Source organism: Crassostrea angulata, chromosome 5, assembly GCF_025612915.1.
Source record: "Crassostrea angulata isolate pt1a10 chromosome 5, ASM2561291v2, whole genome shotgun sequence".
In the NCBI taxonomy this organism is placed as follows: Eukaryota; Metazoa; Mollusca; class Bivalvia; order Ostreida; family Ostreidae; genus Magallana; species Magallana angulata.
This window is the reverse complement of record NC_069115.1, coordinates 18,233,942-18,260,754: the sequence shown is the minus strand read 5'-3', so window position 1 is coordinate 18,260,754 and position 26,813 is coordinate 18,233,942. Positions and strand designations below refer to the sequence as shown.

At 32.1% G+C, this 26,813-nt stretch overlaps 2 protein-coding genes and 1 pseudogene across 2 annotated transcripts; all 3 read right to left on the bottom strand.

The window, feature by feature from the left end:
* Nucleotides 1-78: 78 nt before the first annotated feature.
* On the bottom strand, nucleotides 79-8,608 carry LOC128185674 (uncharacterized). Its single transcript, XM_052855298.1, has 12 exons — nucleotides 8,517-8,608; nucleotides 7,213-7,353; nucleotides 6,631-6,710; nucleotides 6,459-6,530; nucleotides 5,885-6,008; nucleotides 5,578-5,715; nucleotides 4,989-5,062; nucleotides 4,582-4,653; nucleotides 3,056-3,221; nucleotides 2,479-2,579; nucleotides 1,513-1,612; nucleotides 79-346 (listed from the first exon to the last, which is right to left on the bottom strand). Exons 1-12 carry the CDS (start codon nucleotides 8,542-8,544, stop codon nucleotides 96-98), a joined length of 1,347 nt encoding a protein of 448 aa, XP_052711258.1. The 5' UTR covers nucleotides 8,545-8,608; the 3' UTR covers nucleotides 79-95.
* Nucleotides 8,609-9,314: 706 nt separating this feature from the next.
* Nucleotides 9,315-15,884, bottom strand: LOC128185180 (uncharacterized; annotated as a pseudogene).
* A 2,352-nt stretch (nucleotides 15,885-18,236) lies between these two features.
* Nucleotides 18,237-21,857, bottom strand: LOC128185672 (uncharacterized). Its single transcript, XM_052855296.1, has 12 exons — nucleotides 21,732-21,857; nucleotides 21,215-21,355; nucleotides 20,648-20,727; nucleotides 20,481-20,552; nucleotides 20,290-20,383; nucleotides 20,053-20,205; nucleotides 19,831-19,904; nucleotides 19,614-19,685; nucleotides 19,241-19,427; nucleotides 18,897-18,997; nucleotides 18,612-18,711; nucleotides 18,237-18,492 (listed from the first exon to the last, which is right to left on the bottom strand). Exons 1-12 carry the CDS (start codon nucleotides 21,757-21,759, stop codon nucleotides 18,257-18,259), a joined length of 1,338 nt encoding a protein of 445 aa, XP_052711256.1. The 5' UTR covers nucleotides 21,760-21,857; the 3' UTR covers nucleotides 18,237-18,256.
* Between the last annotated feature and the right edge of the window lie 4,956 nt (nucleotides 21,858-26,813).

Below are 26,813 nucleotides of genomic sequence, written 5' to 3'. Positions count from 1 at the left end.
AAAGTTTTTTTTTTGCAAATCCTTTTTTATACAATTATACAAAAATAGTTTTGACACATAAGAAGAATTAACTGTGAAAATGTTTTCGATTGCATTTATTCTAATCTACTTTGACACAAAGGATGATACATTTGGCTACAAACGGTGCCTTCTAACTGTCCTGTACTGTGGGTAGTATGTCTTGAACTGTGGACAAAGGCACAGGGATGGTGAGAAGTAGAACCACCAAATAAAGTAGGGGATACTGTCTGATTGGTAGTCGACCACAGGAAGTGATTTGAGTGTGTTGGATTGACTGCATCCACGTACATATCCGGTAGTATATGATTGTGAACGGCTGGTAAATCTGAAATGCGGAAAGTACATCATAGGGTTTACTGTCTAATGGTATAAATACACAAGCATAGCTTTTTGATGAGGTCAATTTATAGGCCCGTGTTTAATAGACCTAATGAGACTATTTCGACCGAACACAAAGTCCCAGATTAATATAATCTCATCAGATTTATAAAACCATATATTGACCGGTACCAAAGGCTATAATAATTAAATAATTATTACAAATCTAAAACATATTTTTCAAGCGTTAAACAGTAAAATGTTGGTTAGTCTAGCATTGAACCATGACTTTTAAACTCTCATAACTGCGTAATGAAAATTTGTATGCACACATCGCTGCTGTTATGAGACTGTATACTGTAAACTTAAAAAAAATCATGATTTGTTGCTAAGTTGTTGCATTTAGAGGTATTTAAAACACAGTGGAATGTAAATATTAATATATATGCGTTAATTTTGCTAAAATGACGTCACAATATCGCATTTGCCAATGCCTGCATTTAGTCTTGAAGTTCTACTTTTTGTACTATATACTACGGTACATTTTTTTTTCATTACAGTAAGGTTTATAACGAAATTTATTTAAAAAAGGAAATGCTTTCTTCGGTGACTGTTGCGGAATATGAAGGTGGCAACATGTCAAAAATATTCTATTATTAACATGAAACGGTATACATTACCACCATTTGTAGGTTATGTATTTCTTTCTGCAATGAAAAATGCTACCTTCATAACCCACATGAATCATCAAGAAAACATTTCATTGGTTATATCTATATATTTCTTTCAAACAATTAAAAAAATGATTTTAAAGAGTAAGTAAAATTACCTTAATTATTGTTAATGTACAATACAAAATTGTCTTCGCTCGGAATTTAAGTCTAACATCATCATGATTATTTCATGCATTCAATGGTTTTTCTTAAGTGGATGAATGTTTCAACAAATCAATAAACGGGGCTTGTAGATTTTAAAGTCCCATTACAATTAATCTCCACTCGGCGAGTGTATGTATACTTAGTCTACTATAATCTATTATCTTACAAGTAAAACTAATGGAGAGAATATACAAACATTCATATATTTTACTGAATAATCAACAAAAGAACTGAAAGAAAACGAAATTATGTATATGCAAAATCATTGCCCAATACATAGAATATGAATACGTACTTGAAATGGCGTCACTTAGATGGAGTACTTCCATAGTAAGACGGAGCTGATTCAAGTCTTGAAACACGGCTAAATGACTACAATGTGATTCACAGAATGCCTGAAAGTTAAACATCCCAGTTTATTCCCGACCTTTTACGTAAATATTTCAAAAAAATCTAATTTATCTAAAAAGCAAAGCATTGACCTAATCCCAATGTTGCAACACTTTTGTTAATATCAATTATTAATATTATCAGCATAGTCTAATCACATTAACACTGCTGAGATTTTCATAAACCCCACAAGCGGATTGTCTAACAAAAATGAATGAGCTTGCGTAAATTGTGCCATTGTGCATGCGCTCTAAACTGTCTTTCCAACTTATTTCAAAATAATTACTGATAACATTTTTTTTTCAATTCATTAACACGCTGTATTACACAGCTTGTTTAAAACGTCCAATATACCTCCAAAATGTCACCCTGTGTGAGTACCCTTATCTATAACCGTCATTGATGTAGTTGTATACTGTTAGTCTTAAAAGGTACTACAATGTGGTAATTGATTATTGTTATATTTTCATGTTAAATACTGAAATCTGATTGGTTAAGACGCAGTTCATAATCCGTTCTATTACCCTCAGCGTTAGCAACACACTAAGCAACGGATAACATTAAAAATTGTTACATGCGCGAAAATTATGCGCGTACGGTTCACTGTCGAATTCACGTTATTCCTATATAAAAGCAGTAAAATTTTCTTAAAAATTAAGACATTCAGTATAACAAAATAAATAGTGCCTGTTTGGGAGGATAACAGTTGAAATCGACACCCCTCGGAAACCATTGTCAACCTCCGCTTCGCGTCGGTTGACAATGGTTTTCTCGGGGTGTCAATATATAATAACAACTCGCAGTGAATGTTATTGTTTGGTTTGTTTCAACAACGATGTATATGCGTTGTGTATTGACCCTTTGAATTTACCTTGGCATTACTCCATGATAAGGGACTGTTTCCTATGAAGTAACATTGTCCATCCAGTCTTGCAGCAGGATTAAATGGACATCCAGCTGTCATCGAACATTCTGAAAATGGAGAAAATCCAACACTAAAGATATTATATTAAAATTCTATATTGTAAATTTCTTTACGTTTTCTTTTTCACAAATTTGAATATACAATGACAATAAAAAAAAGTTAAAGCAAATATCATGTAGCTAATAAACTCTAAAAACAATAATCCTGGATTCAGTTACCGTAACACTTGAGTTAAGTCCAACGATGGATTATAAGCTATTTCCCACAAGTGCTTATTACTACATGAAGTCTTTAGAATGACACACCACCAAACAAATAATGGTAGGCGCTTGCACACACATAGAATTATCATAGCTCACTGCTTCTAGTAATTCAATAAATTTTAAACTACATCACGTGCATTTAACGGTATGCCAATTTAAAGGATACAATTGCGACAAAGTAGGAATATCTAGCAATAATTGGTTTAATAATTTGTACTCATTTTATAATTTTGGTGATCAGATTTATTTGTTTTACTCACTTTTAGCTGTGGTAGTTGTTGGTGGATTTGTTGACATGACACCACCGGTCAGTTTGTGATGGTTACATAAGTCACCATGACAACACCCCCCGCTCATTGATACTTCAACAGAATCGGATCGTCTGCCAAACACATTGCTGACTTGACTGGACATACTGTCACAAACCTCGAACATATTAATTAAAAGCTATTGATACTTTTTATGCAGAAAAAATGTATAACGAAACATTTGTGAATGCAGTGTGTATATTGTCAAAATAGTACACAGTTAATGTTGGATCACTGCACGAATCCATAATGAATGTTATTTGTTCTCTGGATCATTAAAGCTGCTTGGTCCGATTTTATATCAAATTTTGTGCACGTTTTAAACGATGGTTATGCAAAGTATAAGTATGACAATAGACATTACAGTAGTCTTCCTAGTCAATTAAGCCAAATTTTAATAAAAAAAAAATTATGTACAAAATTTGTTAACAAAACAAACGAAATATGGTATCGCGTTATTTCGCCTCATGTTAAAATCCACCCCTGACGTCAAGACGGGTATGGTTGTATTACGACTTTGACATCGCTATACATAAAGGTCGTAATGTTCAGACAAATTACAAATAAACCTGTGTACGTTTTTTTCGCTAATATTTCTGAAGTTTGCTTTCTTTACAATCGATGTATAGCATGCGGGTTGAATAACCCTAATCACTCGGGGGACGAAACCAAACAGTTCCCTTTTCTAAACATCCCATGATGCATTTTGATTTGTTTTTTCGTTTGCCCAAAGAGAAATTACTTTCATTTTTTTTTAATATCGCTAACTTTGAAAGAAGACCGATTTTGCTAGTGTAAATAGCAGAAAGTCCATAACTTTATAAGATAAATGGTTTGAATAGAAACTTATTTGACACTATAATAACAAGCAGCTTTAATGTTTCAATCTTCTTAAATCAATAGGCGCAATATAAGAGGTGGGATTTTCAATTACTGATGCTGGTTCCTATTCAGGGAGAAGTACTTGGTGTATTTTCTTTTTTCAGATTCACTACACCAAGCAGCCCATGTCAATTCTATAGTATACTTGTCATTAGTATGAACTCTTCTTTTCCCTCTTTCTTTAATATTTATTACTTTCATTCTTATTAACTATCTTTCTTATTAATTTTCTATGCTTCCACAGTACGGCTATTTATATACCCTTAGAGTAACTTACTCCAAGATTAGCCAGGTTATTCAATTTTCCCACACTAATCTTCTTCTTTAAAACTTTTATTTTAATAGGACATAATCATTACAGTAGCAATTAAGAAACTACAATACAATATGTATTAACAATAAATAAATCTAAATAGTTTAACTTACTCTTTGCGATCAATTCATTAATATGTTAAGAGAAAGAAGTAAGTATAAGCAAAATCTCTATTTAATTATTTATGCGGGTGACATGTATAAAAGTAGCGATCATTAAAAAATAATAATAAGTTACTACTTCCTAAACATACTGTTGTTTTAGATTTATTCAACACCATTACCTGTTGATGAACACACCCCATTCTGTATCCGTGCTCAAGGTCAAAGTTCAAAGTTTCTAATGTATAGCACACCTGAAATTAAATTGTCTTGGCTATTAATGTAAAAACAGTAAATTTTCCAAGAAACATTTGTTTAATTAAGAAATTAAAAGTTAAAACTTACATAAGAATCATTTGAATATGTATTCCTAATTTCATTTTTTAAACAATAAGATAATTTAAACTCCTATTTTTCGATCAATTCTATTGCGGAACTCAGGTATCTGATACTATCATATTGTATCAAACTATGATACACGTATCGGAAACATTTTGGGGTCATTTGATTTTTAACATTTTTAATCATTTTTTGTTTTTTAAGGATTACATCTCTAATGAATATATAATTTTATTTTGAAATTATTTACCTCCCCTGCTTTGCATATCCTGGAATGGTTACATCTTTCCGTTGTTAAAACGTGGTCACAATCATAACATTTACCTTAAAGGATAGACGTGAGCTTTATAGCTGCCGGTCTGTAGCTCTTCGGTAAATCAGACTAAATAGAGCATATCAACCTAAATGTTCCCTAGAGCTACCGCTATTGTAGAGTATTAAATAACTAGTACATGTATACGTCTTGTTCGTTAAAAAAAAGTAAAAATTATAGATCACAGTTGGTTAGTAATACTAAGATAAACATCTGACTAATTTCAGTTTTGAGAAAACATTTTTCATTTTACATTCTACGAAGAAGTAAATTAAAATTGAGAGGGCCACCAACTAATACCAAGAACAATTAAGAAATCATAATTTCTAATAATCCAACTGTAACCCATAATGTACTTGCCATTGCAATATTGACATTTTTTACTATTTATCTTTTTACATAGGTTTTACATTTATACTTAAAAGAACTATGTAAACTTTATTGCTTGTGTGTTTTCTGTGTCAGTTTTGTCAAGTGCATTCCATCTGGTAATGAAGTTGTTTTTATGTATGCCATTAATACTTACTGCATTTTCCACACAGTCTAGGACATATAGTGTTGGCTATACAATCATCTGCACACATTTGAGTGTTTATGGTGAAGAGAAGGGTACACGCCAGACTGTCTGTGTCGTGACATGCAGGGGAGGTAACCTGTCGTTTTACTGCAAATAATAACATTAATGATAATAATAAAAAATGAAAAAGACAAATCTTTCATATTGTTTTGCTGAATGATTAACTTTTTATTATAAAGATGTAAAAGGAATACTCGTTTAAATGCATATGGTGGGTCATCTAATGCTTAAGGTAGATCGTTAACAGTCCTGATACCCGTTTCCGGAGCCTTAGGTTTTGTATTTCGTTTGTTGCTGCTCCCATGGTTACACAGGTCTGTGTTGCAACAAGAAGTCCCTGCTCTTTTGTTAATCGACCGCCTCCCGTAGTGGGAGCACACCTGTAGGAAATGTTGAAACATATAAAGTAAAATTTTTTTGATACGTTTATTCAAATAGAACATAAACAATAAGACGAAATTGACAACACATGTTAAAAATGAGTTAATATGAATAAATAGCCAATAAAGAATAAAAATGTCATAGATAACAAATTTAGAGGCCATCGAAACTAAAGTTAAATAATACTGTAAACCAACTATTATTTGCGAATACTTTTTCCCCGATTTACCTGAGATGAACTTGTTCCTAGCGACTAATTTTCGCGACCAAGCCTTATCTACACCTGTTTTTTTTTTCTTCGATACAACTGTATAGCAAATACTCGTCCTCGGCTAGAAATATTTGCGGCAATAAGGCTCTTGCAAACCTAGCAAAACATATCTCGCACGCGAATAAAAGTTGGTTTACAGTATTCAAATGCATTCGTTACTTCCAGGCTTCATGCTTACTGTGGAAGGAGCACACCCAAGCTTGTAGACCTCTCGGAAATCATTCGTGAAAGACGCGGCAGATATGCATTGCTAAAAAAATGGGACAGAACAAGTTGTTTATAGCAAAAACATTTTTTGTACAATTTCATTCTCCTCATTAGTTTTATTTAAGATAGGAAGTTATAGCTACATAATCTTTGCCCTGGCACTCAATGGTGGCGTTACATTTTTGTAAGGATTCTATATCGGTACAGCTATAGCATTTGAGAGCTGAAAAAAGTACATAGAATAGTTAAGGATATATCAAAATGATGTAAAAAATGAACAACTATAGATATTTGGTAAATAAATGTAAGATAAGAGCCTTATTCATTAGTTCAAAAGTGAAATACTGTTAACATAACATTTTGCTGTGCATTCTATTTAACATTTTTTTTTTTTTTAGCGAAAAAGCAGCTTCCGTGAAACTACGTTCATTGCTAACTGTCATGCGTATACATACGCATAATATTAGGTGCATCCAGAAATACGTTAATTCAAATAAACGCCATTTTGTTTAAAAATTAATATCTGCCAAATGTTCGCGCAAGATATAATACATTTACAGTATATGTGATAGCCCATTAGTCTCAATAAATCTTCGTTTCACTGTTCCGTCCATGTACCTTCTCAAAATAGTTTTGTTTTTAGAAATAAACACCGATTATGTTATATTGTTCATTATAAATGTATAAATCGGTGCAATGTCCACAATAAAAGCTAAGCAACTCACGACATTGTCCACAGAAGCGCTTGCATATCGAGGAGTAACACGTGTCATTACACATGTCCGGTTTGGCGGCAATCAGGCGTTGACACACCGCTGTATCCATGTCATCACAGGCATAACACGTCACAGCTAACAGCACCACACCTTCAGGAAGTAGACATTTTAGACGTAATTAAAAAATAAGAAAATTAAAACAGGAGCAAGTATTTATACGAGAACGCATTATTTTTTTTTTATTGTTAACGTTTTGCCGATGTTATTCCTCAGCTCTTTCAGTTCCTCTTTAACAAATAACAAAAATTATTAAAACTGTCCCCGCCGTCACTAATTTTTTTAATTATCAGGCTGAATATCCATTGCGCTTGCCAAGGTCATTTTTTTATATTTGTGTGCACATTTATTTTAGGTAAAAATTGAGCTGATGTTCAGAAATTTTTATTATAGAAATTTTTATTATAAAAACGTTGTGAACTTTTAAGCCAGGCTAAAGACCTTAAACTTTGAGCAACAATTTTAAGTACTAAGCCTCAAGACCATGAAATAAAAAAACTAGTTATTAGACATGAGTCAGTATTCCAAAATGTTCTTGACTTTTAGAATGATTTAAAAAACCATATGGCATTTTTACTGTGAGTTAGAAGGCTAAACATTTAGCAAAGAAGTGGTCGTTTTAGTTTCATGACTGGGGAAGATATAAAAATCGATAATATATTTCTTGTGTAAAGGTTTTTTTTTTTCTTGGGGGGGGGGGGGGGGGGGGTCACTAACACACTTACACTCTATATATTTGATAATCATGAATTCAAAATAAATGAAAGTTTAACACTATTGTTCAATATCTTTATATTCATACTTGAACAATAGACTTTGATGATGTTTTACAAATAATTAAGGTACAGAAAAAAAGTTCTTTTTTAATTGACATTTCATAGTACATGTACTTGAGTACATTTTAAGTGCGTTTTACTGAATACCCAAAGCTGTACAAATGGGTGTGATATAACTAAGGAAAGTTTAAGGAATGATTTATTGCAATCACAAACAATACATTGATAGTTTATAATTTCATTTATATTCAGTTACTGGACTTTCGTCTTAAAATCATTATTAAACTGTTGACTTCGCAATGAATTATCCTCGCAAAGGCTACCATAAATGATATTCGCCTACCAAAAGATTAAGCACCTAAAATGGTAAAGTACATGTCTTGAAAAATAATAAATATGTTCAAATTAATGTAAATTCACCTGAATAATGATTTATCTACTAAATTTTGAGAAAGCCATAAAATGTTTTTATTTTCTTACCGATAATGTTCTTCCAGGTGTCTGCCATATTGGAAATATTTCACGAATTTGGCGATAAGATAGACAAGTCGCTCCGCAATGTTACTTATCTATCTTATGAAAGAGGAGTAGAATGTTGTATATCATTATCAATATCATGAAGGTCTGAAATTCAAGATCATGATGTGAACGATTTTATTTGAATCCATGATTTTTAAAATATATATTTTTTTCAGATTAGTACAACTGACGGTGTCTGATTATTATATAAATGTTCCAATAGCTTCTTTCCTTCTTTAATGTTTGGTATTTATGTCTTTAAAACAAGAGCTCGTGTTTTACTGAGAATTCGCGTCGAGTTTCACAGAAATCTAACAAAACCTACAACACAATATGTTTGATGATTATTTTAAGACTACATTAAATATGCTATCCAAACACAATGTTATTGATTTATGAATAAAACCTTTCTACATACTATTCTTAATTTCAAAGATGTAAAAAAAAATAACACGATATTTAGCGCTGCACCCCAAAACAAACAAAGAATAACATTAAATTTTAATCTTTGAAATAATACATGAAAGCATGAATAGCGGTTTTAGTGCAATTAGAGTGTCTTTTTAACGATTAAACAAGTCGTATACGTTATCATCCAATGAGTTTTGTATTTTATTCCTCATAACATTATAATTTCTTTTCTCTCTCAAAGGTTAATATTTTTAGAATGGTTTTTTGCATATCCTTTTCTATACAATTATACAAAAATAGTTTTGACACATTAAGAAGCACCAACTTTGAAAATATTTTCGATTGCATTTATTCTAATCTAATTTGATACAAAGTATAATACATTTGGCTACAAACGGTGCCTTCTAACTGCCCTGTACTGTGGGTAGTATTTCTTGAACTGTGGAAAAAGGCACAGGGAAGGTGAGAAGTAGAACCACCAAATAAAGTAGAGGATACTGTCTGATTGGTAGTCGACCACAGGAAGTGATTTGAGTGTGTTGGATTGACTGCATTCTCGAACATATCCGGTAGTATATGATTGTGAAAGGGTGGTAAATCTGAAATGCGGAAAGTATGTCAAAGGGTTTACTGGCGTAATGATATACATGCACAAGCATAGCTTTTTGATGAGGTCAATTCATAGCCCCGTGTTTTATAGACCTGATGAGACTATTTCGACCGAACACAAAGTCCCATATTAATATAATCTCATCAGATTTATAAAACCATATATTAACCGGTACCAAAGGCTATAATAATTAAATAATTATTATAAATCTAAAACACATTTTTCAAGAGTTAAGCAGTAAAATGTTGGTTAGTCTATCATTGAAACGTTACTTTTAAAGTATACAATCTCATAACTGCGTAATGAAAATTTGTATGCACACATCGCTGCAATTATGAGACTGTATACTGCAAACTTAAAAAAATCAGGATTTATTGCTAAGTTGTTGCATTTAGAGGCATTTAAAACACAATAGAATGTAAATATTAATATATATGCGTTAATGTTGCTACAATGACGTCACAATATCGCATTTGCCTATGCCTGCATTTAGTCTTGAAGTTCTACTTTTTGTACTATATACTACGGTACATTTTTTTAATTACAGTAAGTTTTATAACGAAATTCATTTAAAAAATGAAATGCTTTCTTCGGTGACTGTTGAAGAATATGAAGGTGGAAACATGTCAAAATTATTCTATAATAAACATGAAACAGTAAACATTACCACCATTATTAGGTTATGTATTTCTTTCTGCAATGAACGCTACCGTCATAACCCACATGAATCATCAAGAAACATTTTATTGGTTATATTAATGTATTTCTTCTGACAAATTAATAAACTGAGTTTAAAAAGTAAGTAAAATCCCCTGAATTATTGTTAATGTACAATACAAAATCGTCTTCTCTCAGAATTTAAGTCTAACAGCATCATGATTATTTCATGCAGTCAATGGTTTTTCTTAAGTTGATGAATGTTTCAACCAATCAATAAACGGGGCTTGTAGATTTTAAAGTCCCATTACAATTAATCTCCACTCGGCGAGTGTATGTATACTTAGTCTACTATAATCTATTATCTTACAAGTAAAACTAATGGAAAGAATATACAAACATTCATATATTTTACTGAATAATCAACAAAAGAACTGAAAGAAAACGAAATTATGTATATGCGAAATCATTGCCAAATATATCAAATATGAATACGTACCTGAAATGGCGTCACTTAGGTGGAGTACTTCCATTGTAAGACGGAGCTGATTCAAGTCTTGAAACACGGCTAAATGACTACAATGTGATTCACAGAATGCCTGAAAGTGAAACACCTCAGTTTATTTTTACGTAAGTATTTCTAAAATATCTTATACATCTGAAAAGCAAAAAATTTACCCCAATTCCCTTCTTGCAACACTTCTGTTTATATTAATAATTAATATTATCAGTATAGTCTAAGCCATAAACACTCTCACTGCTGAGATTTTCATAAACCTCTCAAGCGGATTGTCTAACAAAAATAAATGAGCTTGCGTAAATTGTGCCAATCTGCATGCACACTAAACCGTCTTCGAGCTTCTTTCAGATTAATTATTGATAGCATCTTTTATAACAATGCATTTAAACAAGCGTTAATACACAGCTTGTTTAAAAAGTCTAATACACAACCAAAATGTCACCCTGTGTGAGTACCCTTATCTATAACCATTATTGATGTAGTTCTATACTGTTAGTATTTAAAGGTACTACATGTAAAATGTAGTAATTGATTTATAAAGACTCGTAGTAAATGTAATTGTTTGGTTTATTTCACCAACGGTCGATGTATAAGCATTGTGTATTGACCCTTTGAATTTACCTTGGCATTACTCCATGATAAGGGACTGTTTCCTATGAAGTAACATTGACCATCCAATCTTGCAGCAGGAGAGAATGGACATCCAACTGTCATCGAACACACTGCAAATGGACAAAATCCAACACTTATGACATTGTATTGAAATTCCGAAATTCCACATTTTGTAAAATACATTGTTTTCTTTTTTACAAATGTGAATATATAATAAAAATGAAAAAAGCTAAGGCAATTATCTTGTAGCTAATGAACTCTAAAAACAATAATCCTGGATTCAGTTACCGTAAAACTCGAGTCCCACGATCGGTTATTAGCTATTTCAACAAGTGCTTATTACTACATGAAGTCTTAAGATTGACACGATACCAAACAAATAATGGAAGGTGCTTGCACACACAATGAATTATCATAGCTTAATACTTCTAGAAATTTATTAAAATTAAAACTACTTCACGTGCATATAACGGTATGCCAATTCAAAGGATACAATTTCGACAGAGTGGGAATATCTAGCAATCAGTGGTTAAATAATTCGTACTCATTTTATAATTTTGGTGATCAGATTTATTTGTGTGACCTACTTTTAGCTGTCGTAGTTGGTGATGGATTTGTTGACATGACACCACCGGTCAGTTTGTGATGGTTACATAGGTCACCATGGCAACACCCCCGCTTATTGATACTTCAACAGAATCGGATAGTCTGCCAAAAACATTGCTGACTTGACTGGACATACTGTCACAAACCTCGAAAAACATATTAATTAAAAGCCATTGATACTTTTTATGCAGAAAAAATGGTTAACGATACATTTATGAATGCAGTGTGTTTATTGTGTAAAAACAGTACACAGTATACTTGGATCACACTGTTTGTCCTGGGTGCTCAGGGATGATAGCTTATAACAATTTTTCTCCAGCTCTACACGAATTCATAATGAATGGTATTTGTTCTCTGGATTATTAATGTTTCAATCTTCTTAAATCATTAGGCGCAATATAAGAGGTGGGATTTCTAATTACTGATTCTGGTTCCTATTCAGGGAGAAGTACTAGTTGTCTTTTCTTTTTCAGATTTACTACGCCAAGCAGCCCATGTCAATTCTCTGGGATACTTGTCACTGGTATGAACTCTTATCTTACCCATCATTCCCTCTTTCTTTAAAGGGACATGGTCACGATTTTGGTCAACAATTATTTTTTCGATTTTAATGTTTGTTATGCTTCAGTAAGGCATTCTTAATAGGCAATCGAAATTTGAGTGTCATTTGTTGAGTTATAAGCGAGTTACAGAGCTTACAATTCCACGCTGTGTAAACAAAGCTTTTGTTTACATTTTGAATGTTGAAGTAAAAATTCCAGTTTTAGACCTAAAATGAATGTGTTAATCGTTAAGAACTGTTTATTTATGCTTTAAAAAAAGAATATAGACAAATCATCTTGAAAAAGATTTTTACTTTTATATTGAACCTATGTTAACAAAAACATGGCACGAGCCTTGTTTACATGACAAAGAATTGTGAACCCTGTATCTTGCTTAAAGCTCATCGACGGGCACCCAAATTTCATTTGATCATTAGAAATGCATTCATAAAGCATTGCAAATAATAAAAACAGAAAAATGAAATTTGACCAAAATCGTGACCATTCCCCTTTAATATTTATTACCTTTATTCTTATTTATTCTCATTCTTATTAATTTTCTTGCTTTTGCTGTTTTCTGACAACTTTCTATGCTTCCACAGTACAGCTGTTTATATACGCTTAGAGTAACTTACTCCAATATTAGCCAGGTTATTTAATTTTCCCACACTAATCTTCTTCTTTAAAACGTTTACCGGTATTTTAATAGGTGACATGACTGTTTAAAAGTAGCGATCATTCAAAAAAAAAAAAATAAGTTACTAGTTCCTTTAGATTTATTCAACACCATTACCTGTTGATGAATACACCCCATTTTGTATCCGTGCTCAAGGTCAAAGTTCAAAGTTTCTAAAGTATAGCACACCTACAATCAAATTTTCATGTTTATTATTGTTAAAACAGTTAATGTTCCAAAGAAACATTTGTTTAAGAAATTAAAAGTTAGAACTAACGTAAGAAGCGTTGGTATTCTTACTTTCATTGTTGAAACCAATAAGATAATTTACACTTTTACTTTTCCGATCAATTCTATTGCGGAGCTCAGGTTTACATGTATGACAATATCATATTGGATCAAACTATGATACACGTATCGGAAACATTTTTGGGTCATTTGATTTTTAACATTTTTAATCATTTTCCTGTTTTTCATTGAATACATCTCTAATGAATATATAATTTTATTTTGAAATAATTTACCTCCCCCTGCTTTGCATATTCTGGAATAGTTACATCTTTCCGTTATAAAAACGTGGTCACAATCATAACATTTACCTAAAAGGATAGCCGTGAGGTCTATAGCTGCCGGTATGTAGCTCTTTGGGAAATTCAGGCTTAATAGAGCATATCAATCTAAATGATCCCTAGAGCTACCGCTATTGTAGCGATATGAATTACTAGTACATGTGTACGCCTTAAGCTTGTTCGTTATAAAAAAACAAAGTACAGATTATAGAGAGCAGTTGGTTAGTAATTAAGATAAACATCTAACTTAAATTCAGTTTTGAGAAAACATTTTTCATTTTACATTGAAAAAAAAGGATGACTTAAATAGAAAATAATATTCTATTCCTTAATTGAAATAGGTCTCAATAATATGAAATTAAAACATACGTAAATTAAATATATTTTTGCAAACCAATCTAAAATGGATAAACATTGATTTACTATGAACATTTCCATTGCAAGGACTCAATGATGTTAAAAAAAAAGTTGCAAGGAAGAGAAACTGCATTTTCCACAGAGCTGAGGATAAAGTACGTTGGCAACCCAGTCACTCTGGCAAATACTAATATTTGACGTAAACAGAAGCGTGCACGCTAGATAGTGAATGTCAGCACAAGCGTCTGACGGAGTCTGTCGTCTGCTCAACACCGTCGTATCTATCACGAATTCAATTAAAGTTTTTATAGTTTCCCAGAGTTTGCCTGAATCTATATAGCTAGTCACATAATTCAGTATAGCTACGAGCCAATGCTATTTATTAAAGATTGGACGAATTTCGAAGAAAAGTGTACACTACCCTATTTTATATTATTGGAAATAGTATCCTATATATTCTATTGTCTGTGCGAATTCAGGCAGTTAGAAACCATTTTACAAGTGTAGGAGGATGTATATAGCATAATATATGTTCTTTAAAATCAATTTCGAGAGAGAGAGAGAGAGAGAGAGAGAGAGAGAGAGAGAGAGAGAGAGAGAGAGAACCTTGTTTCTTTGGGTTTCTTTTCTTCGTGCTTCGTTTTTTGCTAGCTTGGTTGTTACAAAGGTCAGTAATGCAACAATGTTTTCCATGGCAAAGCTACAATATTAAATGTTAAATGACATGCATTGTATATAAAACGAGGTTGTTAATATGAGCATTCAACGTCCAAGCTGATTTGATATAGTAATCAAACAACATTATCCCTTGTACTTTTACATGCTAGAAACGCGTTTAAACGTATTTGATTCAGATATAATACGTAAAGACAAGTTAGTTAGATCCACGGGTCGCTTTTTTGCTTCAATCTCATCTATCTTTATGATCACTGCATTTTGCATGTTATATTTATCGCTGCTAGCATAGTGGATCTTTTTATCGCAGATGGTGCACAGCCCAATTTGTAGGCAGGCAGGGAATCGTCAGAATAAGTGTTTACAGAGATACATTTCTGCCAAAAAAGAAAATTAAAAATCAAAATATTATACAAGATATCATAAACATGAAATATTAACAAAAGTGTAAAATACCGGTAAAGGATAAAAGCGAATAAAAATCTCCATGTTTTATGTATATGTCAAATCTTTTAGTTTTAATTATGACGTGTCAGAATTTTTAAAGCTGATTTACTCATGCCGTTGACTGTGTTTGCCAAAGTAGTTGCAAAGTTAAAGAAAACTCGCAAAGGTACTTACATTATCTATAGATGGACATCTCTCCGTCAAATTGCAATTTTGTGGATTAGCAATTTCATGGCAAGAGTAACAATTAAGAGCTAAAATAAAAACAAAACTTGCTTATTGAAGTATCTTTGCTGTTTTTTCTCCTACTACTTATTAAGTCCAAGATACAAAACTTAAGTTAGGTTTAATCTTTGAATAAATTCAATCATGTTTGAATATGTTGATGAGCAAAGGCAAATATTAAGACAGATCATATGTTCGTAAAATTGTTTATACTTACGACATTTACCCCACTATCTCTGGCAGACGGAAGCGTAACATGTATCGTTACACATGTCGGGGCGCAATGACGCCATTCTGGCACATGCAGTGGAGTCCACATCATCACAACAGAATGTCCCAACGGCACACAGAACCAAACCTGTCACTATCACATACTTATTGTCAGAAAAATAAAGTGATTTATTGAATATATCTGCGTCCATTAAGTCTGATAAAAGTGCATTTGTAAACATTAATCATTTTTGGTGAGGTGTAAAATCTGATCAAGTGTGGTTCAGTTGAAAGATATTAATAAGGTATAAATATATAATGTTTAATAGATAAATGGTTGGCAAAACTTTATATTGTGATTTACAGGAGGTTTACACGTAAATATAATGACTCGATATATTAAGATAAATCATACCTAATGTTGAAATCTAGAAGGCCGCTATATCTTATTGATATTAAGAGATAAGAACTGGGTGAAATTTAACCTTGGATATATAATTACTTGTTATAACCATTGTTCTCATGAATACGACATCGTGTAGCATTCTCATTAAAACTTTGACACAGTTTTTAACACGAATAAATTCATTAATTACAAGTGAAAATGACACGTTTAGAAAAAATAAGAATTGCCAATGAGCCATACCAGAAGGGTAAATTTTATCAATTTTTAAACTTAATACTTCATGCATTTTCTTAAAGACAACTCATAATTTAACTTTACGATTTCTTGAACTCAGCAAATCTATGACCTTTTCATATACTTTGAATGTCTGTGTACATGTACACACCTTACAATCTAGAATATTCAAAGCAAGATAGGTCAACGAACGAGGGGTTACAGTTACAAACTTGAATTCAAAGAAATGTGTTATGACCTTTAAACTTTGACCTAGGAATTTGGTTCGAGGACACTGCAAACTATATTTAACACAAGCAATTCGTTTTTGATAGGATCAAGGGTAATAAATGTTTGGTCCAGACAAACAACTTTGATAAAACGTTGACTTCGGACACAATGAATAACCGTCTTGAACTTGTCTCGAAGAATGTTTACATATGCTTAATTATATACTTTTAAAAAGATTGTTTATTAATAAGTAACCATTAAGCCTCAATGCTGCTTAAATCTTTTAACCTTACAAGAGATGTGCAATCTTAAGCACAGAGAGAGAGAGAGAGAGAGAGAGAGAGAGAGAGAGAGAGAGAGAGAGAGAGAGAGAGAGAGAGAGAGAAAGAGAGAGAGAGAGAGAATATAGCTCTGATCGTATAAGTATTGGAAACACATACACTTTAATATTGTTTAACGTATCAAAAATGCTAATTAAAGTTGGCTTAAGGATGACGTTTACTCAGAATGAAAAAAAATGCCACTGATGATAATGAAACCCCATCTATTGTATGTTATAAACCTTTGATTGTAGTTTTATTTTTCACTTTTAAAAAAAGTAGGTCAATGACCTACTTTTTGAGTATATGGCCATTGAATATTTTTTGAAAAATAAAAAAAAATCCCATAAAATTTTACACTACAATTGAAATTTTCTCAATTGTAAATATATTTCAAATAATAAAACACTTTAAAAAATGTAATACATTTTATGAATGGCAGTGGCACTAAATAGGTACAAAACATTAAGATTTTAGCTACAATTTGAAAAACTATTCCAGTCCGAATTTCTTCTATCAGTTTTCAAATTCCAACCCATTTTTGATCTGAGTTTACAAAAAATTGAATGATGATAATACAAAAACATTTATAGCATTGAACCTCTTATATTGACCTTATTCTGTTGGCATAAAATTTATATGAGGTCAATAATAAAAATTTTGAGATATGGTATCTTTTATCGTTTTTAAGAATTTTTAATATCTTGGCAATTCGTGCCATACAATTATTTTAATGAATAAGTGAGTTAAAACCAGCAGAAAATATGAAAAATTATATAGAATAAAATATAAAATCTTAACTTTCAATATTAGAGTACTGCCAAATATTGTTTTAGCGAAAAACAAAATCTGCAAAATTTAGTCCGAATTTCCTCTGTTTGGCTAAAAGTCTATTTTTGTTTGAGCATAATTGCGTAATACAGTAAAAATATCAAATGTTTTGTCAATAATAAATCATTTTATTAATACTTTTTTGTTTAGAACAAATTTTACTCATTACATTGAACTTTATAACAATCCAAATTTGAGAACTCAAACCCTGAGTAAACAACACCCTTAAAGAAGTTACGACATTAAGGATGTGCAAGTGTTAGTTTAAATACGACTTAAAAATATCTTAAGGAATTTTTAAAGTGTTAGCTACAATATTTCATCTTTGACACAATGAGGTTTTTTTAAAAAAGAATTTAATCAATTAAGTAAATGTACTACTTTGACAAATGTGCTTATTTTCATAAAAACAAATCTTAAAAATAGACAGAAACGATTACCAGGGACAGATTATGGATGAACTTTAAATGCAAGCTTTAATCTGACTCAACTTTTACTCAACTGATTTTTTTTCATAAAAAGTGTATATAAAGTTTGAGTTGATAAAACCAATAAACCGCATATATTTTTTCAAATCGTCGATTTATTGTATTGTGGATTGGCACAAGGGATATAACCGTGCGGCACAACTGGTACCCTCCAACTGTTTCCTGTTGTGGACAAAGGCACAGTTGTACAGGTGATTGGAAAGAGGATTGTCAAACAACGAGCTAGGTACAAACTCTAAGGTAGTTGACCACATGAACTGGTCAGAATGGGCGGGGTTTACCGCATCAACGTACAAATCTGGTAAATCGTGCCGGTGAACGATTGGTAAACCTAAGGTGTTAAAAGATAAAAATTGTTGGAAAACATTTTATCGTGCGAAATAGTCAGTTTAAATTAAGACTTCGAACACCAAAAATTACATGACTAAGAATAGTAGGAAATAACCAAACTCGAAATGACGTCATCATGACTGACAGCATCCATAGCATGGCGCATGTCATTCTGGTCCCGAAATACAGCTAAATGACTGCAATGTGATTCACAAAATGCCTGTAACAATCAAACAAAATTCATCATTAATTCGATTTTTCAGATACTTATACTTTTATTGAAGTTTTGAAAGAGACAGTTTCAAACTTAAAAAAAAAAGCTTTCTAAATTTTAATATATGGATTGAAATTCCTTGGACGAATATTTTCCTGTATGCAGTACATTGGTTTTGAAGTTGTGTATACCTTAGCGTCAAGCCATGTCATCATGGAACTTCCTAAAAAGTAACACTGACCATTGTACCTCGCTGACGAATAGACGGGGCATCCAGAAATCAATGTGCAAGCTTAAAAACAACAAATATCATGATAAATGTTTCTTCGAAGGTATGTGTGAAACATCGTAATATTCTGGCTTTCGATTGTTAAAGTTGTTTGAAGAGGTATCTACTGACTGACTTACTAATATCAAATGAATTATTAAACAATCATATAATTATTTAAATGAGATACACTTCTATGTTAATAAAGATATAACTCATGAAGATACAACGAAATTAAAAATTACTGTACATTTTGTTTTCTCTTACTTTTTGCTGTGGTTGTTGGAATGGTAGGCACTGTTGTCATTGGTGGATTTGTTGACATGGCAACGGGGGTTAACTTGTGATGGTTGCACAGGTCGCCATGACAACATCCCCCGGTCATTGAAATCTCAATAGGATCAGCTCGTCGTCCAAAAACATGACCAACTTGAGTGGAAATGCTATCGCAAATCTTAAGTAAAAAGTGTTAATAAAAATCGACAAAATATTTTCAGATTCACAAAAATAATCATTTCAAGGCCTGGTGAATTCAGAGAATCATAGCTGATGCGTAAAAAAAGGTCCTACAAACCGCCGAAACCAAGACAGTTTAAAAAAAAAAATTTGAATTAAATGGTAAGAACAATTATTCAATTACACTTTGATGAACACATCCCATCCTGTATCCATGTTCGAGATCAAAGTTCAAGGTTTCTACAGTGAAACAAACCTGAAAAATTTGAAGAAAAAAAACCTGATATACTGTGGTAAGTTGCATAACAAAGGGAATCACTAAGCATCGCTGTCAAATAAAACCCCCACAACAACAAACAAACAAACTTAACTCGTTTTATGCAAATCTATTTCTAAATTACCTCTCCTGCTTTGCATATTCTAGAGTGATTACATCTTTCTGTTGTTAAAACGTGATCACAGTCATAACATTCAGCTACAAAATATGTTGAATATTATAGCATTTAATTTTATTTAAATCAAAACTTAACTGGGTATGTACTCAATGAACACATTCAAATCTTAGTATTTTGATTTTAACAAATTGTTAAAAAAAATAATTAGAAAAAAAATATCAAACTCACTGCATTTTCCACACAGTCGAGGACAAATAACGTTGGCGATGCAATCATCCTGACAGATGTCAGTATTTGACGTAAACAGAAGCGTGCACGCAAGATTGTCGACGTCAGCACAAGCGGCGGACAGAGTCTGTCGTCTGCTAAATGGCGACATATCTATGTAATCAAATCAGTAAGAGCTTTAAGAAAACGTTACGCTATGATTATATCATTACAAACCATCAAGAGAGAGAATCAAACCTTGTGTCTTTGGGTTCCTTTTTTTCGAGCTTCGTTTTTTGCTCGAGTGGTTGTTACATAAATCAGTACTGCAACAGTTTGCTCCACTGCAAATCTGTTCAAAAAATCATACCTTGTTTTTGTTATATTGTTGTACTCTGTTAAACAGGTACCATATCTTAAAAAATGAATTTCTTTATTTTGGGTTTTACCGTTGACGGAGCACATCCCAATTTGTAAACAAGTCGAAAATCATCAGTATACGATTTAACGGAGATACATTTCTGCAAATACAAATACATTAATTAAACATTATTTGGCATTTTGTGATATGATTCTTGTTATCAATAAAAAGATCCATGATATTTGGAAATCTTACATGATCATTTGAAGGACATTCCGCCGATATATTGCAATTTTGTGGATTGGCAATATCGTGGCACGTGTAGCATTTTAATGCTGAAATCGATAAAACGTGACAATTGTATTGATTGGAATGAAAACATATACTGTATGATGAAACCATGATTCCCTAGAGAAAAGTAGGGCCACGAAATGGAGGGGGTGGGGGTACTGTGGTTTCAATAATATTCGTTGAATACCAATTCTCGTGGATTTCGTTGTTAAGTTGATCCACGAAATTAAATTTTCATTGAAGTTCAATTTCAACTAACATTTTGTGTTGATTGGATCATTGGCCACAACATTACGTATCCTTGAAACTGTGGGCTTTAGAAAATCCACTAAATTGATACCCACGAAAATTAATGAAACCACAGTAACGGAAACAATGTGGACTTGTAAAATCGTGTTATCATATTGTAGATTTTCCTTGTCCGATTTTAAATTTATTTTTAAAAATTCATTATCATTGCGTGGGAATTTATGCAATATGATATTGAATACAGGTGTGAATGATCAGTTATGCTCCATGTATGGTACTTACGACATTTTCCACAGTATCTTTTGCAAATGGAAGCAAAACAAGTATCGTTACACATATTGGGCCGGGTGGTCGCCAGTCTTGAACAGGCAGCCGAGTCCAAATCATCACAACCGAAGGAACCGACGACACAGAACACCAAGCCTGTGTTATTGTGAACATCGAAACATAAACAGAAGGGTGTGTCTCAATATCTTTCTTTCAACATAACATTTCGTTTATCAATCGCCAAGTACAAGCGACACTTGTTTTTGAGAACAAGTTTTACCCAAAACATTTTTTCCTGAATTCTTGCAAATTCGAAGATAGAAATTTAATATACCTACATTTAATATTGAATTCCATAACACAGCCATGCCCCATGTACTACATACATGTAATTGACAATCCCTTTTTTACACAAAAGTCCATTGAAACCCATTTTGAATAACAATGAATCACCGCTGTACATGTGAACCTATTCGATACTTAAATCAATTTTTTTTTGTCACCTTATCAATATCATTTTAATATAATATACCTAATATTGGAATCCATACTGCAGCCATGTTTGTTCAATTCAAAACCACAATATGTTTAGAGGACAGATAAGATAGCCATAAGAACTGTGTTAACGTTAATACAAGGAACAGTTACGAGGTAGCATACACTATTCAGTACGTCACAGCAAAATTTGTACGAATCAAATATAGTGCAATTTTGTTCGGCTAAGACGTAAACTGAAAGTGTAAACTTCTGGAACAAAACATGTAGTCTTTGTTAGATCGTTTCACTGTGAATAGACAAATAACGAATGATATGAGTTAAACAAATCACCCCCACCCAAAAAAAGGACTCTAAGATGTCGCTGATTTTTAAGTCAAGATAGCTGTGTAACGATAAGATTCCGTATTTGTCAAAAGTTTTAGCATTGCAAATATTCTAGCAATATTAAGATTTCATCGGGGATTAATTTTGTTAAAACAAGAATGCCAGAGAATGAAACAAACGAAATTTGCTACAGGAAACGCTATAAAATGTTCCTTATGAGAGTATATGAAGCGCAATGAAAAATCGACGTATCTTGTTATATACATTTGTACATCATTTCAGATTTGTATTGACGAAAGTAAAATCAACAACAAATAGTTCCGAAACATGAATGTACGATCGAAATATGATATGAAAATATTTATTGAATATGTTATTTTACTATCCTATAAAATAGATCAAAGACAATGTGCAAATATCATTGATTTATTACTGATGTTTACTGGCTAATATTCCGATCTATTATATCTTTTGGCTTTACGAATTCCGTCGTCAATGAGACCTTCGTGATAACCTTGGTTTTTAAGGTAATGTTAGAGTTCCCAGAGGCGTATGTCTTTGATGTTTTCATCGCTAATAATGGTACAGATACGTTAAGCTAGATTATATGGAATAGCAAGTTTTAGATGATGAGGGTGACATTAAGTAAAATAAAGATACATGTTTTAATGTTTGTCAGTTGTTAAGTAGCATTTGTTATACTTTCATGTTAAATACTGAAATCTGATTGGTTAAGACGCAGTTAGTAATATTTACTATTACCCTCAGCGTTAGCAACGCACTTGGCAACGGGTAACATTAAAAAATGTTACATGCGCGAAAATTATGCGCGTACGGTTCGCTGTAGAATTCACGTTATTCCTATATAAAAGCAGTAAAATTTTCTTAAAAATTTTAAAAAAGACATTCAGTATAACAAAATAAATAGTGCCTGTTTGGGAGGATAACAGTTGAAATTGACACCCCTCGAAAACCATTGTCAACCTCCGCTTCGCGTCGGTTGACAATGGTTTTCTCGGGGTGTCAATTTCAACTGTTACCCTCCCAAACAGGCACTATTTATATAATATCAGATGAGGGTGACAAGAACTAAAACGTTGAAATTGATGTGTGTAAGTTGTTTTGTAGTATATACGAGGGTCAATAAAAAAAATAAGAAGACAATGTGGCTGTCTATCATATATTTTTCATGAGAGTGATACTTAACAGATTAATCTGTGCACCAACACTTATGTTATTGATATGCAAAGTTTTAGTCCATATGATGAAACGATATTTTTGTTACCCCTTTTTAAAAATAACAGGTTTTGTCACCACGGCGCACGGAACGTTCAAAACATGACTTTAAGATTAAACACGCGCAGTTTATAGATATACCCCATCTTTATATCACGATTTGTCTCTTGTGGCTTTCTCCTTACAACTTAAAATGGCACTGAATCAGTTAGCATCTTTTTTGCACACATTTGTTCGAGAATCAGTTCTTCAAAGTTTTCATTTTCAAACCGAGTATCTTATAGTTTACAGTAATGTTAACTCTGAACATCGGATTACGACCAAATATTTACAGATAGTCTGCTCTCTTTCGGACTATTTTATATTCAAAATTCAACTACCACCACCCCCACCAAATGTATAACTGTTAAAAACAAACTTGCATATAATTGTTGACTTATTTTTTGCACGATTGAGCATTTTCACAGCTTGTATCGGCTTTTTCCTAAGTTAATTCCATTTTGTTGTACTTCTCGTTGTGCCTTGACGCCCGGCGACGTCGATGTTTTTAGTCAATTCTAAAGATGACTATCTGTCTTTAATTACTAACATCTGTTCGACAAAACAATATATCCCGTCATTATTTGGTACATAGAATACGATGACTATAATTAATTTGAGATTTCAATATTATTTAGTTTTAAGCCCAATTTATAAACTGAGATATTACTTTCAACATTATATGGTTTATTGTTGACATAACACGAAATTTGACCGTGCGCCGTAACCTTTTTTTTGCAGGATTGGATTCTAAATAATTCTTAGAGATAAAGGAATTTATTAATTTTTTTTCTTGCAAATTGTTTGAAACCCCTGCTAATTTATGTCCACCAAATTCAGTAATGATATGACGTTAAGTACCATAGCTAGGACAATATTCTTCGTATTTTGTGATTGACCCTCGTATCAGTGATCAGTTTCAAAGTGTAGAAAGAATAGACTTCCCGACTATGAATATAACCATTTCAACGAGCTGGATAAAACAAATATAAAATTAGTTATCTAATACACTTTGATATACAAGTTTATAAATTAATATGATCTAAATTGTTTTATTTAAAGATTAAACGATGATACCACGTTGTGTAATGCGGTTATTGCGATCTTGCGTAATACAATTAAATACGTCGTTTAGAGATATATCTTGCTGTTTTAATATATATAAAGTTTCAATAAAATAAACCTTGAAATGATTTTTCAGCTTTAAATAATTTTTCTTCTATCTGAATCACTCAATTATAAGGAAATACTGATCAGAAGAGAAAATAATCAAGACTTTAAAAGCCTAAACAAGTTTTATGACAGACAAAAAGTACGAATGCCCGTTAGTTTGAATTGACTCGAACGATGAACAGTTGTTGATGTTTAATAAAACGAACACTAGCTTAATTATTCGAAGTTGAAAATATTGAATAAGGATGCTTACTGGTGGTGAAATAAAAGGCTTGAGAGACATTATTTCGGTAAGTTCGTGTATCGAAACACAACCAAAGCGTTCTGATTTTATCGCTTCGTCGGGATTAACTCCTATTTTAAGCTACGTGATTTGCAGTTTTATAAACTAAACAGTTGTGCATTTTTCTTCATAAAAGCAATTAAAATGATATACAAACTCCATTTTAAAAGAATTTCTGGTTTTAGATACAGTTATGTGTGGAATACTTAGTAAATCTTCGAAAATAGGCCACTGAAGCGTTAGAGGGACTGTCTGGAAAATAGCTTGGACTGGAAGTATTTGATAAAGCATCATCCGTTTGATAAAGCAAAGGTTCATCACAATCATAATGTACACTGTTGCCAAGACTATTGCACTGCCCCAAATGTCACCACGTCTATGGTCATCCTAACCTCATAGCACCATGCTTCAGAGGTCACGGTCACGTCGAGTCCCCCACACGCTAGGCCACGGGAAGTCCTCCACGACCGTCGACATATATCTAACTATATCGCCACCTAGGGCTACACTGGGAAACCCTGGGTAAACAGTTCTACAGTAAAGTAAGTTTGTGACTTTTATTTAAACTATATTTAGACATAAGAGGTTAATTGGCTAATGGCACACCTGAAAAATATCATAGTTCTTACATCATTCTATTTCAAAATGTTTAAACCTGCTTTGTGTGATTTTACATCAATTATTGATTACGATGGTTATGCTACGAGAGTGTATATCAATAGGCATTGCAGTTTTTTCCCCGTTATGTAAGTTATATTTGGATAAAGAGATGGTGTACAGAATGTTTATTAAAAAAAACATGACTTTAAAAAGTTCGGCATTTTTTCGCTCTAATTAAAATTTGCTCCAGACGTTGAAGCGGATATGATTATACTTCGACTTTGATATTGCTATTAATTGAGTTATAGTGTTTTTGCAAATCAAAATTAAACTTGTGTACAATTTGTTACTAATATCTTAAAAGTTTGTTTACAATCGATGCATGATTAGCGAGTTCGATAAACTAAATAATGTTATGTTATTTTTTAATAGAGTTGATGTAAAATATATTTTTCACCTATTCATTTGATTTATTTGCACTCACTGGCAGTATATGACGTCAGAAGTGAAACTTTTTCAATAATTCAAACGAAATTAGTCAGAAATTGAAAATTTTCTAATCTTTTTCTGAATGGGAAATATAGAGCGCATGCTTGAACGAGGAGATTTTTTTGTCACTTATTAGTCTTGGCTAGATACATCACTGATTAAAATATTTTGTTTGTTCAAGCATGCGCTCTATGTTTTCTGAAAGAAAAACTGCTTGAAAACAAGCTGTTTTATGCTAAAAATGCAAACATGGCGGGAAAAAGGTTGTCTTTACGATGTCATATTTCTAAATTGTGGGCAGTTGAATCAAAATGAACATTATGTAAAAACAACACATATATATTTGTACAAAGAAAACAAAGAATTACAGTAAGATGATGATGTTCATTTTAGGTGGCCATTTTAGGTCCATATCATATATAGTCCTTTCTAATGAAAATCAACGCGTATTTGAATTATCGTTTCTGATTTTATTCATGCAAATATGATATTGTGGAAACTAAAGCCTCCCGCGATTTAGCGTGAATGTAATGCGCATGCGCAAGATTGTAAAATCCAAACAATCCAGATGTTTACCGGATTTTTAAAAGTAATTTTCGTTGATTATTAATAAGTGAGGGTTGATTGAGAAAAAATAAATGCAAATTGAGAATCTTCAAATACCAATGATGTTTAAAATATATAAAACAAAAGACAGTAGTCTTCCGATGTCTCGGTATTTCACTAAAAAATTGATTTTAGAATTGAGTCTTTTTTTGATATAGTAGTATAGATAAAATAAGTTCATTGTTATCCTGATATCAGAAGTTGAATATCCATGTTTGAGGATTCAAATACATAATAAGATACCGTAACAGAAGGTGGTACTGTGTTTCTTGAAAAGAAGAGTGTCCTATATACTTCTACATGTATGTTGAACCCTTATGAATTTTGAATCTGCTATAAAATTTTCTTAGAATGATTGTATAATAA